The 16,161-nt window shown below is 45.9% G+C and overlaps 1 protein-coding gene across 1 annotated transcript in view; it reads left to right on the forward strand.

Moving 5' to 3' along the window:
• Aco2 (aconitase 2) overlaps window positions 1–16,161 on the forward strand; it is a 49,323-nt gene that overhangs the window by 19,639 nt on the left and 13,523 nt on the right. Inside the window, exons 3-5 of the mRNA XM_034516636.2 lie at window positions 5,485–5,621; window positions 11,067–11,325; window positions 15,136–15,228. Of these exons, the coding sequence (XP_034372527.1) occupies window positions 5,485–5,621; window positions 11,067–11,325; window positions 15,136–15,228 (489 nt within the window). The remainder of the gene's footprint in view (window positions 1–5,484; window positions 5,622–11,066; window positions 11,326–15,135; window positions 15,229–16,161) is intronic.

Below are 16,161 nucleotides of genomic sequence, written 5' to 3' on the forward strand. Positions count from 1 at the left end.
CTGACAGGTATTCCTGGGTTGCCCACCACAAAGGAGCTGCTCATTAGGTTTCCCTGCCAGTAAGGGCTGAGCACTTAGTTGCTGAGAGCAGTGAGTCTTGGAACTGTGGAGGCCATGGCCAAGAATAACAAGAGTCTGACCCCATCTGTATTCCTGTAGCCATCTTTCATACTTCCTCCTAGCAAAGTACAGCTCGCCCAGGCGGAGTTCTTTAGCTCCTCTTCCCAGTCCCCACTGGCAGCTTTGTGTTGTCACTCTGGGCCTTTCTCTACATTTTTGAACTGTGTGTTCTTTCAGACCCTCACAGTCTTTGCTGTTTTGTCTTTATGTTAGAAAAGAAGAAACCAAGGCTCAAGAGAGGTCAGGAATCCCACAGTCTCACAGCCCAGGAGGCTGGGATTCTAAGGGAGATGATCCAGATATAGAAGGATGCTATTTCTGCCCCTGGTTCTTGTATTGGCCATCCACAGTGGCACACTGGCAGTCGAGTAATTCTGCCTGACCCAGGAGCCCAGTCTCTGAACAGCTCAACCACTTGCAGCTTCTTGACTTTCTGAGGGCAAGGACCAACTGACCAATCACTAACAGGTAGTTCTGGTATAACCTAGGCATGACAGGATGGGAGCAATCTTGTCTTTGTAGCAACCAGGCACCATGACAGGGGCAGGTACAGCATGGACTAATTGTGGGGTCTGTTCCTCAAGCTGTGTTCCTGTTGAAAACCAAAATTTAAGAGTTCAGGTTTAGGGGGAGCTGTACCACCTTTTACCATGTCTTGCCCTTTGTCTGGTTATGCATTGCTTTGGGACAGAATCTTACACTATAGCTCCAGTCTGAACTCTCAGCTCTCCTGCCTCAGCCTTCCTGAGTACCTTCTTTAACTAGAGGTTCTCTATCTGACCAGGTCTGGGCCCTGCTTTGTATTTTATGATGTGCACATCCTGTTCCTCAGTGACTTCTCACCCAGGCATTCCAAGCAGAGTTCCTCACAACAGTTGGCAGGAGTCTCCTTTATGACCTTTGCAAAGGTTACTTTGGGTTTTGCTGATCTTGACCCAACAAAGGTATATCACTGTAGGGCTGTCTTTCTCCTTAGTGTTTGCTGAGTTTCTTGGCACATAATAGTGCTCAAGTGTAAGATACAATGTGTTCCTAGGAAAGGTCATGTGAAAAGTGACCAGCAGCCTTTTCCGGTGTTTCCCACATTTTTGAATGCATTGTATAGTACCCACAATGACTTTTAAGATTCAACTCTGTTAAGGGTTCTGTGACTTTCCCATTGCTAAGAGCCAAATGAAACCTGTACTTACTGTCCACTTCACACTAAACCAGGTCTCAGACTGACTAGTGCAATTAAGACAGCGTGATCACCTCACAGTCAGCTTGTTACTTACAGGGTGAAAGACAAAATCAGCCATAGGTGCCATCCCTTTGAGCTTTTCCCTGTGCATTATAAGGGACAGGTGACACCTAAGCAAAAGGTACTAATGACTGGACCACAGTTTATGGACTGTGAGAGACAAGAAGTTCACTACTCTGAAAGCCTGTATCACAGTAAGCAGTGAGTGAGGAGAGAGTCTTCTAGCAGCCTTTGGGAGCCTGGATTGAGTAGGAGAAGAATCATAACTTTTCAGAGTCCTCCCATCCTTTCTTTACTGGGGGCAGAGATCTGGGATAAGATGTGGTCCACAGTCACTAGAGTGCCATGCTGTGTCTGGGAAGCCTGGCCCTTTCAGTGTGTGCCAGCCACATAGTAATCATGAGAAACCAGACATGCTTATGAGGGCAGATGTGTAGTTAGGCCAATGTTGATCTGTCTTGGGTACTCTTGGGTACTCAGGTTCAACCCAGTGTAACAGCCACCACACTGAACTGCCACTCAGCCCTGACCTTTGTGTTTTGTTAGAGACAACCTGACTGATGTGTCAAATGTCCTGAAGAAATCACACCGTTCTTACCAATCGCTACCTCACTAATCACGACTAAAAGTACCTTGCAAGTGAGACGTTGGACATTCATAGAACTCTGCTAGGTGTCAGGTTTTTGCACCTTGCTTGCTGCTTAAGAGTAGTATGTGGAAAGTTTAAAATGCTTGAGTGAGCTGGGTAGCATGCACACTCCTGCGTGGGGAAGGTGAGCCAGGATTGTGAGTTTGAGTTTGGATGACATAGTCGGGCCCAGTTTCTAAAGAAAGTTAATGGAATGTCATGCATAAAATAAAGAGCTAAGAGATACTAACATGCTTTAGATTGACAACAGGGTAGAGACACCATGCCTCACTTGTTCATGGACCATGTGGTACTGACAAGGACGTCTATAGACCACAAGGACTAGAGATGGATAGAAACTAGTAGTGAAGATGTCAAACTAAGATCAAGGTTATTAGGTTTTTCATCCAGCTTCAGAAAATCAGGTACACAAGCCAGGGATGGCAGATCGCACCTGTCATTCCTACACTTGAGAAGATCATCATCTTGACTTTGAGGCCAGTCTGGGCTACACAGTTATAGGGCTGCTTGAGCTACAGTGTGAAACCCTGTCTTAAAAATAAGAAAATCCAGGCCAGTGAAATGGCTCAGTGGGTAAAAGAGTTTACACAGTGAGACTCTGTCTCGAAAACAATCACAGAAACCCAAAACAAACAAGGGTGGTCAGTGCTGTTATATGACTATGCTCTTAGTCCCTGCATCCAGGACCAGAGGCAGGTTGATCTGAGTGGGAGAACAGCCTGGTCTAATATTGCCAGCCTCAGCTACATAATGAGAACCTGTCTCAAAAAGGAAGGAAGGGAAGGAAGAAGCAGTGGGTCAGGAAAATGTCAGTCAAGATGTTACAGTGTGACAGTGTATGGAAGTCAGAGTGTCATACAATGTGTCCACTGGCTGCGTTGTTGCCATAAGGCTATTTGGTGGAGCTGCAGATGCCAGCAAACTTGAAGATAAGCCAGTAAATAGGTAATTGAAAAACCTGATAGCTGTCCTTAGAGAGGATAACAAGAGAGATAGTTGTCTTCTCATAGCTGGGCAGCCCCGACTCTGGAGACTGAGTCATCTTGAGTGGGAATGGGATTGTATAGTTTGAACATACTCAGGGGATCCTGGTGCCCCCCAGGGTCTGGGAACCATTATTCTTAGAACAGCTTGTCCTCAGAGGGGCAGGCATGGACAAAGAGCCAACTCTCTAGGCCTCTATGTGGTATTTAAATTTTAATTAATAGTAAAGGGACAGCAGACTGCTCATTGGATAAAGGTACCCAGTGTCAACATCTGACACCCAAGTCAATCACTGTAACCCATAGGGTAGAAGGAGAGAGCTGACTCTTGCATGTTGTTCTGTGACCTCCACACACATGCCATGACAGATATCTCCCCCAACACAGATATTAAATGTAAAACAACAAAACAGTAAAAGTGCCATTGTTCAATTGCGCTTGCTCAGGCTGCCTCATTGGACAACACAAACCTAGAACAGATCCAACAGAGTAGAAGTGTTGTGGACAGTGTTGGCTGATATTCACAGAAACTCTCAAAGAGTAAGCAGGACAACACCAGGAGTAAGGACTTTGCTCATCCATCCATTCATTCATTTGTTTATTTTGAAGCCTCGACTTTGGTAGCCCAGACTTTGGTAGCCAAGGCTGGCCTCAAACTGGCTAAGTACCTGAGGATGACCTTGAACTCTGTTCTCTTGTCTCCATTTCTAAAGTGCTAGGATCACAGGCATGTGTATTGCCATGCTTGACCATGACTCAGGACTGAGCATTGAATGGCTTCTCTTCAGTACTATAAAGTTGAACCCATTTTGAAGGAGGCTTAGAGACTTGAATAACATGCCTAGAACAGTTACAAACAAGTAGATGAGTTGGGCTGGGTTTGGGTCCCCAGCCTGCTCACATGGCCTTGGTCACTCTTCCTCCATGGGAAGATAGGTCATGGAGTTATCACTTCACAGGTGGCTTTGAAGATTAGAGGATATAATGTGTGCAGAATGCTTAGCCAGTACTTGTTTCATGGATGGTAGGCACTCAGTAAATATTCTGTTGTTACCCAGAAATAATACTCATTTTAAAAATTAATTTATGGGGCTGGAGAGATGGCTTAGTGGTTAAGAGCACTGACTGCTCTTCCAGAGGTCCTGAGTTCAATTCCCAGCAACCACATGATGGCTCACAACCATCTGTAATGTGATCTGATGCCCTCTTCTGGCATGCAAGTGTACATGCAGGTAGAGTACTTATATTCAGTAAATATAAATAAATTCACATAGTAATGCTGACCATGGGGTCAGGACCTTGTGAGTAACTAGATACACACTACCATCAAGTTGCGTGTCCAGTCTCCAGCATAGTTCTTTCCCTTGTTTTCTAATCACATCATCACCACTAGTTGAGAGAGCATCTCATACAGCCCAGGCTGTCCTTAAACTCCTGATTCTCCTGTTTCCAGTACCACCATACCTAGTTTATGTAGTGCTAGGGACTGATTTTTGTTTTGTTTGTTATTTTTTAATTTCATGGACCAGTGAGTTGATTCATTGGGTAATAGAGCCTGCCATTAAATTCTTAACAACCTGAGTTCAATCCTCAGGACCTACATGGTGGAAGGATAGAACTGACTCCTGCAAGTTGTCCTCTGACCTCTACTCTTCTGCCATATGGCACACATAAGACACAGATGGAGGTCAGAAGATAGACAGCTTTGGGGAGTTGGTTCTCTCCTTCTGCTATGAATTCTGGAGATTGAACTGCTGGTATTGACAGGAGGCCGCTGTTCCTCTCTGTGTGAACTCTCCCTGAACTGTTTATATGTTTTAACAACATAGTGATTGTCTTTTCCCAGAGCAATTCAAGCCAGAGTCAGTCTGATAGAAGTTACCCCTTTAATGGCCTACATTAAAAGCTGCCCAGCGTCACTCACCTCCTTGCATCACAAGTCAGGAAGTGTTCCATATGGTAAAAGGGAGGGGGTCATACAACACCGTAGTAATAACGACCAAGCTTAGGACAGGCTTTCCCCATTCATTCTTCCATCCAGGAGACACATAAGTCCGTAAGACAGTAAGGGAGCCCTTCTCTATCCTCAGGGAACTCACTGTGTGGGCAGAGTTCTGGCTGTAATGTGGGCATCGTGTCACAGCTGCTTGAACTTCCACACAGGTGTTCCTGACTGGTCCACAGAGCTTATTAGATACTGTTACAGACTTCTCTAGGACTTAGCCAAGGAGGCATTCCCTTCAGCTGTTGTAACTTGTATGGTAGAACTTGATTTTGAGCCTGGTGACTTCTAGGAAGCCCTCCCATTTCCTCCTCTTGGAAATGTTTCTGTGGCTGCTAAGATAACCATCTTCAGGTAAGGGACACGAGGCCACAGTCACAGAACAGCTCATGACAGCTGATTTTTTTTTTTCACTATGTGGTCCTGTCTTTCAGGTGTAGACACTTGAGAAACAAACCCATTGATGGTGCTGTTTTCTTATGTTTTGCAGAAGGCCCTGGGTGTACGTCAGTACCATGTAGCCTCAGTCCTGTGCCAACGGGCCAAGGTGGCCATGAGCCATTTTGAGCCCAGTGAATACATCCGGTATGACCTGCTAGAGAAGAACATTAACATTGTCCGTAAACGGTAAGGCTGTGGGGAGCTTGAGGTGACAGCTGAGAGCTGCTTCCCTTTCAGGAGGCATTGGGACTGCCTGTGGCAGGATCTAGTATTCAGGAAACAAAGGTTCCAGCAGAGGAAAATCTTTGTATTGGAGCATCTGTCCCTTATCCAAGGAGTAGCATGAAGAAAAGCGTGGGGACAGTGACACATGCCTGGAGTCACAGCACTTGAGAGGCAGAGGAGGCAGGAGCACCAGGAGTGTTAGACCAGAGAACTACCTTGTAAGGTTCCAAGTCTGTTGACTGGTGAAGGCTACACTTAGCCTATTCTCTCTGACTCTAGTGGCCCCAGTGTTGATTCTAGTATTATTTTTTAGATTACATTTTATTTATTGTCTGTGTGCATACATGTGTAGGCATGCACACATGTAGAGGTTAGAGGACAACTTGGGGCAGTCATTCATTATTCTCTTGTTCTACCATGTGAGTCCCAGGGATTGAACTAGGGTTGTCAGACTTACTGGCAAGTGCTACCTACTGAGCCATCTTGACAGTTGGATTTCATACATACTTGGCTGGCCTTGAACTCAATGTGTAGCCAAGGATATGACCTTGAATTTCTGATCCTTCTGCCTGTACCTACCAAGTGCATGTGCCATCATATGTGACACTGGATCTTAAACCCAGGTCTTTGTGCACAGAAGACAAGCACACTACCAACCGAGCCAGTACCTAGCTAGCTTCTAGTCTTGTCCGGTTCATCCAGACTGCATGCTCAAGTTACCTGGGAGGCTTTTACACCAGCCAGCCCCTGCTTCCCCATCCTCAGCAGTTCTGTTTCAGGGGAGCTTGACCTTGCTTTAAACAGTGTTGTTTTTGGCATCACATGGGAGTCTCTTCAGACCAAGACTCTCAGATCCCACTCCAGTTTAACTGAGAGAGAACCTTGTATTTAATAGGGTCCTCTGGTGCCAGGTGGTAGTTGTGTTTGCCCAGCTCTAGGGTGGCAGAGGCAGGCAGATCTATGTGTTGTAGGTCAGACTGGTCTACAAAGTGAGTCCCAGGACAGCCAGGGCTACACACAGAAACTCTGTTTCAAAAAAAAAAAAAAGGATAGAAAGAAGGAAGGAGGGAAGGAGGGAGGGGAGAAGGAGAGAGGGAAAACAGGATCCTTTAGGGATTGATGGTATCAAAGTGTGGGCAGCACTGGCCAGCCTCCCAGTTCTTTCTAAAGTGCAGTCTGAGTGCAGAACTGCTGTCTCTGCCAACACAGGACCTTGAACAAATACCTTTCTCCAGGAGACTATTAATTTATTCTTGAGTCTCTGACCACCGCTAGGTGGGAAGATGATGGATTCTCCTTTATCCTCAGACTTGCACCTCTGCTATTCACCATGCTTAGAAGGAGAGCTGGCACAGAAGTCAGCTTCTAGTGACTTGACTGCAGAGTGTTACTTGCCACCTAGAGACTGTTTATTTTGTTTTTTTGAGATAGGGTTTCTCTGTGTAGCCCTGGTTGTCCTGGAACTCGCTCTGTAGATGAGGCTGTCCTTCAATGTGCCTGTCTCTGCCTTCCATGTGCTGGGACTACAAGCGTGCACCACCACCTGGCTTGCTTGTCATTTAGTTTTTACTATAAGCAATTGGCTGAAGCAACAAAAACAATATTTAGATTTTAACTTTGTCAATAAATTAACTAAAACAAAAATTTCTATTCTTTTTTTTTTTTTTTTTCAACTCTGCATCAACCAGAGAATCCTGGTAACTACCTGGTTCAGGTAACTGTAAAAGGCTGCTCTGTTCTCATTGTTGCCATGAACCAACCAACTGCCCGTCCTCAGAGCCGGTTTTGCTCTCAGAAGATATTCAGCAATATGTAAAAACATTTGTGGTTATCTTTACAGGAAACAGAGTGAGGGTTGCTATTATGTAGTGGGTAGGGACTGATGACACCACTAAACATCCACAGTGCACAGGACAGCTTTACAGCAGAGTCACCTGGCCCAAGAGTAGGTAGTGCCAGGGTTGAAAACCATGACATAGAGAAAAGGGGAGATGAGGCTCTTCTAAAAAGCTTTTTATTCTAAAGAATTTGTTTTCTTGTTTGAGAATTTCAAACATGCATGTCATGTGTCTTGATCAAACATGAGCTTACAACAGCTGTGACTGCATCCACAAGACCTAAGGAAGACCAAGCTAGTCTAAGCGCTTTAAAGAAGGCAGGGCATTGCCAGGGACTCTTCCACCTCCCTGTGCCTTTGACAGTAGGGTCAGACTCTGTTTCCAGGACAGAACACCACCAGAACAACCCAGAAGAGCAAAGGGACAGATAAATATAGAGATCCCAAGTAACTCTCAATCAGAAGAAGTAATAATGAGCTCCCCAGGTTTGTTCATGGTCAGGTTCACATCTTTCTATTACACGGTGTTAGTGTGTGTTCATCTCAGGTCACTGAGGTCACCTGGCGTGGAGCTGAGTGTCTTTACCTGCTGTCTCCGCAACCCAGGGTCAGGCAGGTTGTTTTCTTTAGCATTGCAGGCATTTGCTTTCAAGGTCTTAGTGCTGGTTTTCAGCTCTTTTGGGTCACTGAGAGTCAGTGAGTCACTGCCACCCACCCGCCTGCCTGACTGGGATATACTGCTGCAAAGGGCTGGCCTTGCTGGTTTTACTGGCGGTTCTCATGAAGAGATTCTTAGAACTGCCAGTTGAGCTGTTGTGCTGAACATCTAGGACTTTAGAGAAGAGCTCTTAGTTCAAGGGCTTAGGGGACTAAGGTTAGGAGATGAGGCCCAGGCAGGCAGAGGAGAAGGAAGGGTCCACATTTCCTGCTGAGTCATGCTGGTGACAACTAGTGTTGATTACAGTAGTCAGATGAGAGCATAGACAGCACACCCTGCTGGCTCCTTGCATCTAGTTTTGTACTACAGCTTCGGGACCTGGGAGAACTCACTTTCCCTCCCAGTGCCTCAGTTTCCTCATCTGCACTGAGTATAAATGAGCTATATGCATAAAGTGCTTAGGAAATCCTAAGAGTATGGATTGGAGAGATGGGTGAGTGTTCTCTTCTAGAGGGACCCAAGTTCAATTCCTGGCACCACCCACTATGACTCTGGTTCCAGGGGATCTGCAGTCCTCTGGCCTCTGCAGATACCTATTTGCACATGTCCACACACATATATACAATTCATCTTTTTTAAAATCCCAGAATTTAGGACTCTAATAACATAACACTGACCTTAAGTAACAGAATGGAGATCATGGTGGACTGGGAATGGGCTGGAAGTTACTACCAGAGGGCAGGGAAAGACTTGGGGAGTGGGCAGATGGTTTCGGAATGTTTGTATGTGTGGTGGTGAGGACCAAGTAAAGGTCCTGGCACCTCCTGCTCTGCATCTGAGCTACTTACTGTCCATCTCCAAAACACATTCCCTGTATACAGCTTATTGTCAAATTATACCTCAATAAAGCTGTCTCTCAGGATGTCTTTGTTGGAGGAGGATAGAGTCTTGCTCTGTAGCCCTGACCAGCCTTGACTGCTCAGGCTCACCTTATACTTCAGGCAGTCCTGTCGCCTCAGCCTCCTGAATGCTCAGAGGATAGAGCTACAATGTCCTGCTTTAATAATGCTGTTTGAAAACAAGAGGACTATGTCAAGCATGGTGGCAGATATCTGCAAATTCTAGTGTACCTCTAATTCTAACACTCAAAAAGTCGAGATAGTTGGTTCTTGAGCTTGAAGCCAACTGGGCTATAAAGTAAATTTCTACTCCCCCCAAAAAACAACAACAACAACAGGACAAAGGTTCTAGAGAGAGTTAAGCACTTACTGCTCTTCTAGAGATCCCAAATTTGGTTCCCAGAACCCACATAACAGTTCACAATCACTTGTAACTTCAGTTCAAGAAGATATAATTTCACACCCTCTTATGGCCTCTGTGGGTACTGCATGCACACATGATGCACACATACACAACACACACAAAAATACCCATGCACATAAAATAAAAACAATCTTTAAATTAAAAAAACAACAACAACACATTCACACACACAAATAGTCAGGTATATGTAGTGTATATGCATGTAATGCCAGCATTGGGAATGCTGAGGTAGATAGAGTCTGAGCTGTGAGGATCATAAGTTGGAGGCTAGCCTAAGCTATGGAGAGCATTCTCTATCCTGAAAATCAAACAAAGAGCCAGGCAACAGTAGCACATGCCTTTGCTCCCAGCACTCAGGAGCCTGAGACAGGAAGATTGCCATGAGTTTGAAGCCAAGTCTTAAAACCAAGAAAACGCTGTTAGTAAGCATTTTTCTCTAGTCTGGTCTTGTACTTTAAGCAGGTAGATGAAGGGGCTCTACAAGGAAGCCAGTTTGTTAATTTAGTGCCTTAGTAGGCTTAGTGACAGGGTCAGATATAAACTCTGAGCTTCTGACTCTGTGTCCTGGAATGACAGAGCTGTCATTTGGCTGTGGCAAACTCTGGTGCTTCCTAGGCAGTCTCAAGTTCATCCAAAGTTTCTAGAATGGTGGGAGGAAGGGGCTGGCTGCTGGGTTGTGTGGGTGGGTAGGTAGGTAGGTAGGTAGGTAGGTAGGTAGGTAGGAAGGATGGTGGGCAGAGAGTTGACTTTGGTCTAGTGGGTGGCATACTGGTAAGGAGGAAGTACTGAGTCCTGACAGTCTGTGCCTGCTTGAGGGATTGCTTGATTCCCATATTTATCTTATGTATGGAAGGGATCCATGAACCTCCAAGGAAACTCAGATCTAGGAAAGCAGCCTGAGTGTGCAGTGAAGATGGGTGGCAGCCACACCGTTCAGATACACATGAGACTGGCAGAGAAGCCTCTCAAACAGGACAGAAGCGGGCATCACTCGTGTGTGGTGGACACTTGTGCCCAGTGCTAATTAAGTCGAGTAAAGAGATTCCAGCCAAGACTCAGGCTGTAGACTGCGAGTTGAGCTTTAACATCTGCCTGCTGAGCCTGTGTCCTTTGGATTTAGATACCAAGAATGTAATTGACATCGGATGAGAATGTGTATGCATCCGCTATCTAGGCACCTGCTAGATAACACACTAATGTAGTTCAAAAGCAAATATTCTCTGAAAACACTAGGCCTCTCATTCTGAATGTTTGTTTCTCTTGACTGTTTTGTATTGTTTTGATTTTTTTTTTAAGCAGGGCTTTATGTAACTAAGCTAGACTTCAGCTTGCTACATAGCCAAGGATAGTTTTAAATTCCTGATCCCTGAGCCCTGCTTCCCATGATACTAACATTCACTTGTTCTTCAAGTAAATCTTCAATAACCACAATAAATGCCAGGTACTTCCTAGTGTCCTGGAGATGCCAAGTGGAACGTGGGATCCTGCACACAGATGCTTCTGTGCCTGTCCACTGCCACACAAGAGAGGGAGAAGCTGTGCCGGGACAGGGCGAGTCACAAAGCTACTACCTTCTTTCTGTCTGCAGGTTGAACCGGCCTCTTACTCTCTCAGAGAAGATTGTGTATGGACACCTGGATGACCCAGCCAACCAGGAGATCGAGCGGGGAAAGACATACCTGCGTTTACGGCCGGACCGGGTGGCCATGCAGGATGCGACAGCCCAGATGGCCATGCTGCAGTTCATCAGCAGCGGGCTGCCCAAGGTGGCTGTGCCTTCAACCATCCACTGTGACCACCTGATCGAGGCCCAGCTTGGGGGTGAGAAAGACCTTCGCCGGGCCAAGGTGAGCCCCAGGAGGGCTGCTGGCTGGGTGTGGGATGAAGGGAGAAAGAGCCCATGTTGCAGATGCTGAGGCACTGCTGCTGAGCTGCATCAGCCTTTCCATGGCACTGATGGTCTGAGGATGGAATCCAGAGCCTTACATATGACCGGCAAGTGTTCTACCACTGAGCCATCCCTCAGCCCTGAGGGTTAACGTATTTTTAAGGCTTGCTTTTAATTCCCCTTAATACTGGAAATGAAATCTGACGTGAAGATGTTAGAAAATTCAAAGTTTGTCCCTAATGTTAGCACAGAAAACATTCTCTTCTGTTAGAAAATGCTGCTGCTGGGCTGGGGAGATGTTCTTCAGAGGGCCTGAGTTTGATTCCCAGAACCCACATCAGGCAGCTTACAACACTGTAACTCTAGCTTCAGGGGTATCTGATACCTCTGGCCTCTGCTGGTACCCACATTCAGGAACACACACACACTTTTATAATAATAAAGAAATAAGCTAGACGATGGTTGTGCACACCTTTAACCCAGCACTTAGAAGCAGGAGGGTCTCTGTGTTCAAGCTCAGCCTGTTTTATATAGTGAGTTCAGGACAGCCAGGGCTACATAGAGAATCCCTGTTTCCAAAAAGACAACACAAAAGAAAATAAAAATAGACAATACTGCACACCCAGGAGTGCTGCTACATGCTGCTGGTCCTGGAGTCAGAGTTCTTTCTACCCTAACAGCCCATCTTCATATATGTCTGTCCGTGTCACATATGTCCTCTCTCCTGCTCTCCTCTGGCCTATGGGATCAGATGAGGGAAAGGATGCAGGCCGCTATGTGTAGCAGCACAGATTTGAATCTCACAGCTGCAGGAGTTGTAGACCCTATCTTGTTCTCACTCTAGAGCTATATGCTGACAGCCCTCTTCCAGGACCTTTCTTCTTTTGTGAGTTTTAAGAAACACTCACAAAATTCCAAAGGCTTTGTGCCTCTGAAACTGCCACTCAGCACTGAATTCCCCATTTTTACCTTGAAATCTAATTTGTGCTCCTTCTCCTAAGCATCCAAGCTTGTGATACCTTCCTATGTACTACTCTCAGACCTTGCTTTTCCCTCCCCACCCTGGGTCTTGCTGCTCTGCACCCTGGCAGTGGGAGTGGGTGTTCTTTGTGGGGCATTGGCGAGAGGTGAATGCTGGCAGGCCTAAGGCCCAGCTGGCCCAGAGCAGAGCATGTGATTGAAAGTACTTGAGCTACTGTGGTCATCCTGGCTCACAGATCCTCTCAGACCCCTGGGAAACTCCGAGGGCACCCAGACTTACCATTCTGGCCTTTCTTCACTCTTACCCACCCATAGTGTCCTAGGTAGACAGTGACACTTTCCACTCAGCTGAAATCAAGTCCTGTCTACAAACTTGAAACTTCCATATTAGCTGCAGAGGGGTGATCATATTACATGTCTTTTCTGGACCAGAAGCTGCACAGACCAAGGACCCTGGGGAAAACTTCCCCAGCAGGACCACCATTTGTGGTACAGATATGATGTACAGACCACAGATTGTAGCTCTCATCCCTTGTATTCAACAAATGTTTACTGAGTGTTCATCTTATGTTAAGTAGAAAAAACTGTTAAGTGGGAACTAGATGAGTATGGTCCTGCCTCTCACAAATCTCAGAGTTCTCAAGGAAGAACCTTCATGGCAAGGGCAGGGAATGTGCAGGCTCTGTAGATTATAAGACAGGGGTCTGATTGAGATTTAGGAAAGGGCTGGGAGCCCTTGAGGATGGGCTGTAAGTTGACACCTAAACAGATAACTGGAGGAAGGGATTCTAGACTGATTAGCAAAGGCCTTGCGGTGGTGGAGCATGGCTGTAATTCTAGCACCTGAGAGGTGGAGATCAAGAGTTCAGAATCATTCCCCGCTTTACAGTCAGCTTGAGGCCAGCCTGGACTTTATGAGCCCTTGACCCTGTCTCACCCTGGATAGATGGATGGATGGATGGATGGATGGATGGATGGATGGATGGATGGATGGATAGGTAGATGGCTGTGTCTCCCATCACCCTCCCTCTAAACAAACACACAAACACATTGAATGAGTGTTGAGTATAAAATGGCCCTAAGACAGGAAGAAAGTTAACTTATACAATGAAAAGGGGTCTGCAAACTTGAGCCCAGTGGAAAGATAGAAGGTGAGGCGGGCAGGGAAAGGCTGTTTCTGCTATCCTAGAGTCATGGGTAGACCCTGCCTTAGTCTTAGTTTCCTACTGCCCTAACAGGACATTAGAGATGAGGGAAACTATATACTCTAGGAGTTCATTTTGTCTCTATTCTGAAGGACGGAAGGTCCGGGGCACCTGGCAGGAACCTTTGTGCTATCATGGGTGGAAGGGCAAGCAAATATGGGTGAGCCGGGAAGACCAGGCAAGCCTTGCTCCTTTTACTATGAAGCCACTCCTCAGTTAATTAGCATTCATGAGGGCAAAGTCTCTTAAAGCTCCTAATTCTTACTACTGTTGTGGCTTACTTTCAGCCTGAAAACCAGGGAGACATGAGGATTTAGAAAGGGATTGATAGGGTCAGTTCTGCATGTGTTTATAATCTCTAGCCCAGAGACAAGTAGCGATCTGTCTGTAATCACACAGCCAGAGAAGGTTCCAGGCTGTTGCAGTGTCACACCCTCCCTCTCACAAACATATAATGTCCCTTACCCTCCTGCCCTGTGTCCCAGTTTCACAAGTAACTGGTTTGTAAAAAACAAGGCCAATGTGTTAATTATTAATAAGGAAGGGGTCTCTCTTGTTACACAACTTGCCTGTCATTCTTTCACCTGGGGAACCAAGTGGACTCTCAGAAGGATAAACTGGCTAGTTGGAATTTAAATGAAATTGGCTTCAGTTTTTTGGGTTTTTTGTTTTGTTTTGTTTTAAATCAAGTGTGGACCTGCTCCTCTTTTTCAACACTAGAGTCTACCATGGCGCTGATCCTCTTGTCTCACGTGTCCATGGTCATCCTTCATTATATAAAGTTTGTTTTTAAATGCCAGGGTAAATGGAAATATTGGGTCCCATTCTTTTCAGATCAATGGCCCAGCCAGGTAGGGCCTGTAAAACACCTTACCCAGTAACTGCACACCTACTGTACATTCACAGGTGCTCACAGGTGGAATCTTACACCCTTTTCAGAGGCAACAGCTTTGGATTCTCTTCAAGTCTGTAGTTGGACAGGCCTCACCGGAACCTCTGGTTTTCCATCTCTAAAGTTGATTTGACAGCAGTTGATTTGACACTTGTTCCTAAGTGGGTTGTGGGGCTGTTTACCACAATATTATTTGCAGTCAATAAGTGTTAGCTGAGAGTCTTAGACAGGTACCCACCACTCAGTGGAGAAGCAAAACTAAGATGTCCTCTTGGTCCCCTTGTTTCCCTTTGCTAGTTCCTGTCACCCTGTGTACCTTCATAGACATGGCATATCCCTTTGTTATTGGCTCTCATTAGAGAATTGAGTGCCAGACAAGCCATTGGCAATTATCCTGACTTATTACTTCTACTAGGAAACTGAGGCACAGAGCAAGGCAGAGACTTGTTCCCAAATTACCACCTTGGCCAGGTGTCATAGAACTGGAGCAGTCCACTCCCCTGTCTTTCTCCCTGGGCCTGCCAGCTGAAGCCACAGGCCAGTGGCCAAGCCCACTGGAATGATTTTTAGAAGCCCTGCAAGAGAAGACTTGTCTTCATTGGACCAGCATGTCAGTGCCGTGGGAGGGAGTGTAGAGTATGAGGTTACCCCAGATCAAACTAATGCTTAGGTTATTGATTTGTTTTAATAGGACATCAACCAGGAAGTGTATAATTTCCTGGCAACTGCAGGTGCCAAGTATGGCGTGGGCTTCTGGAGGCCTGGATCTGGAATCATTCACCAGGTAATGCACAGCTTAACTTGCCATTATAAGGGCCCCAAGCCCAGGTCCCACTCTGGTAATGGGATAGCGTGTTGCAGGCCTGCTGGTGACTTGAGGCTTGGGAGAGCTGAGCAGGAGTGCCAGTGGCTGTGGCATCCTGAATACTGGGGTAGAGGTGTACAGCTGCAGTTTACAGGGTATAAGTGCTTGAGAACATGTTTGGTGGAAGGGATAGACGTGAGAAATGTTTAGTCCTTTATATACTGTTGGGGATCCTGGCTGTGCTACTGAGCTACATGTGTTAACATGTTTTTGTATGTTTTTCTCATACGCACTAAGCACAGTTGTGTAGAAAGCTAGTCCAGGGGATGCAAAGCCATATTCTGACTTCCAAAGCATCAGCTAGTCGTGAGGTGTGCAGACACACATAGGTCCAAAATGTCCATGTACATGAGTAAATACAAAAGTATTATTAAAATAAAAATAATTATAACTTTTTGTGGTGCTGGGGTATTGAGTGCACAGCAAGCACTATGCCAATTGAGCTATTCCAATAATTATCAGGATATTAACTGACTAGTACTTAACATGACCTTGTGAAGTAAGAGGTTTTATTATAACATACTTTGGAAATAAGGAAAGTGAGGCAGAGACTAATATCCTCACCCAGTGAGAGCTCCTGGATAATTGTGCACTAGAGATGTGGGCCTGAGCGAGTGCCCACTCCACCAGGATGTTCTGTTCTGCCATGATGCTCTGCCCCCTGTGTCAACAGGGAGCACAGCCCATCCCTGCCCAGCACTGCTGAGTTCCTTTTACCAGTGCCATTCTGCAGGACGGAAGTACTAGAAGTCAGACACTAAGCTGATGTTTAATTCAGAGGACAATGTGGTTCATAAACCATGTGTAGTAGGCACGCCTATAACCCCAGCATTCAGGAAGCTATAGCAAGAG

This window comes from Arvicanthis niloticus, chromosome 13 (assembly GCF_011762505.2).
Source record: "Arvicanthis niloticus isolate mArvNil1 chromosome 13, mArvNil1.pat.X, whole genome shotgun sequence".
NCBI classification, from domain to species: Eukaryota; Metazoa; Chordata; class Mammalia; order Rodentia; family Muridae; genus Arvicanthis; species Arvicanthis niloticus.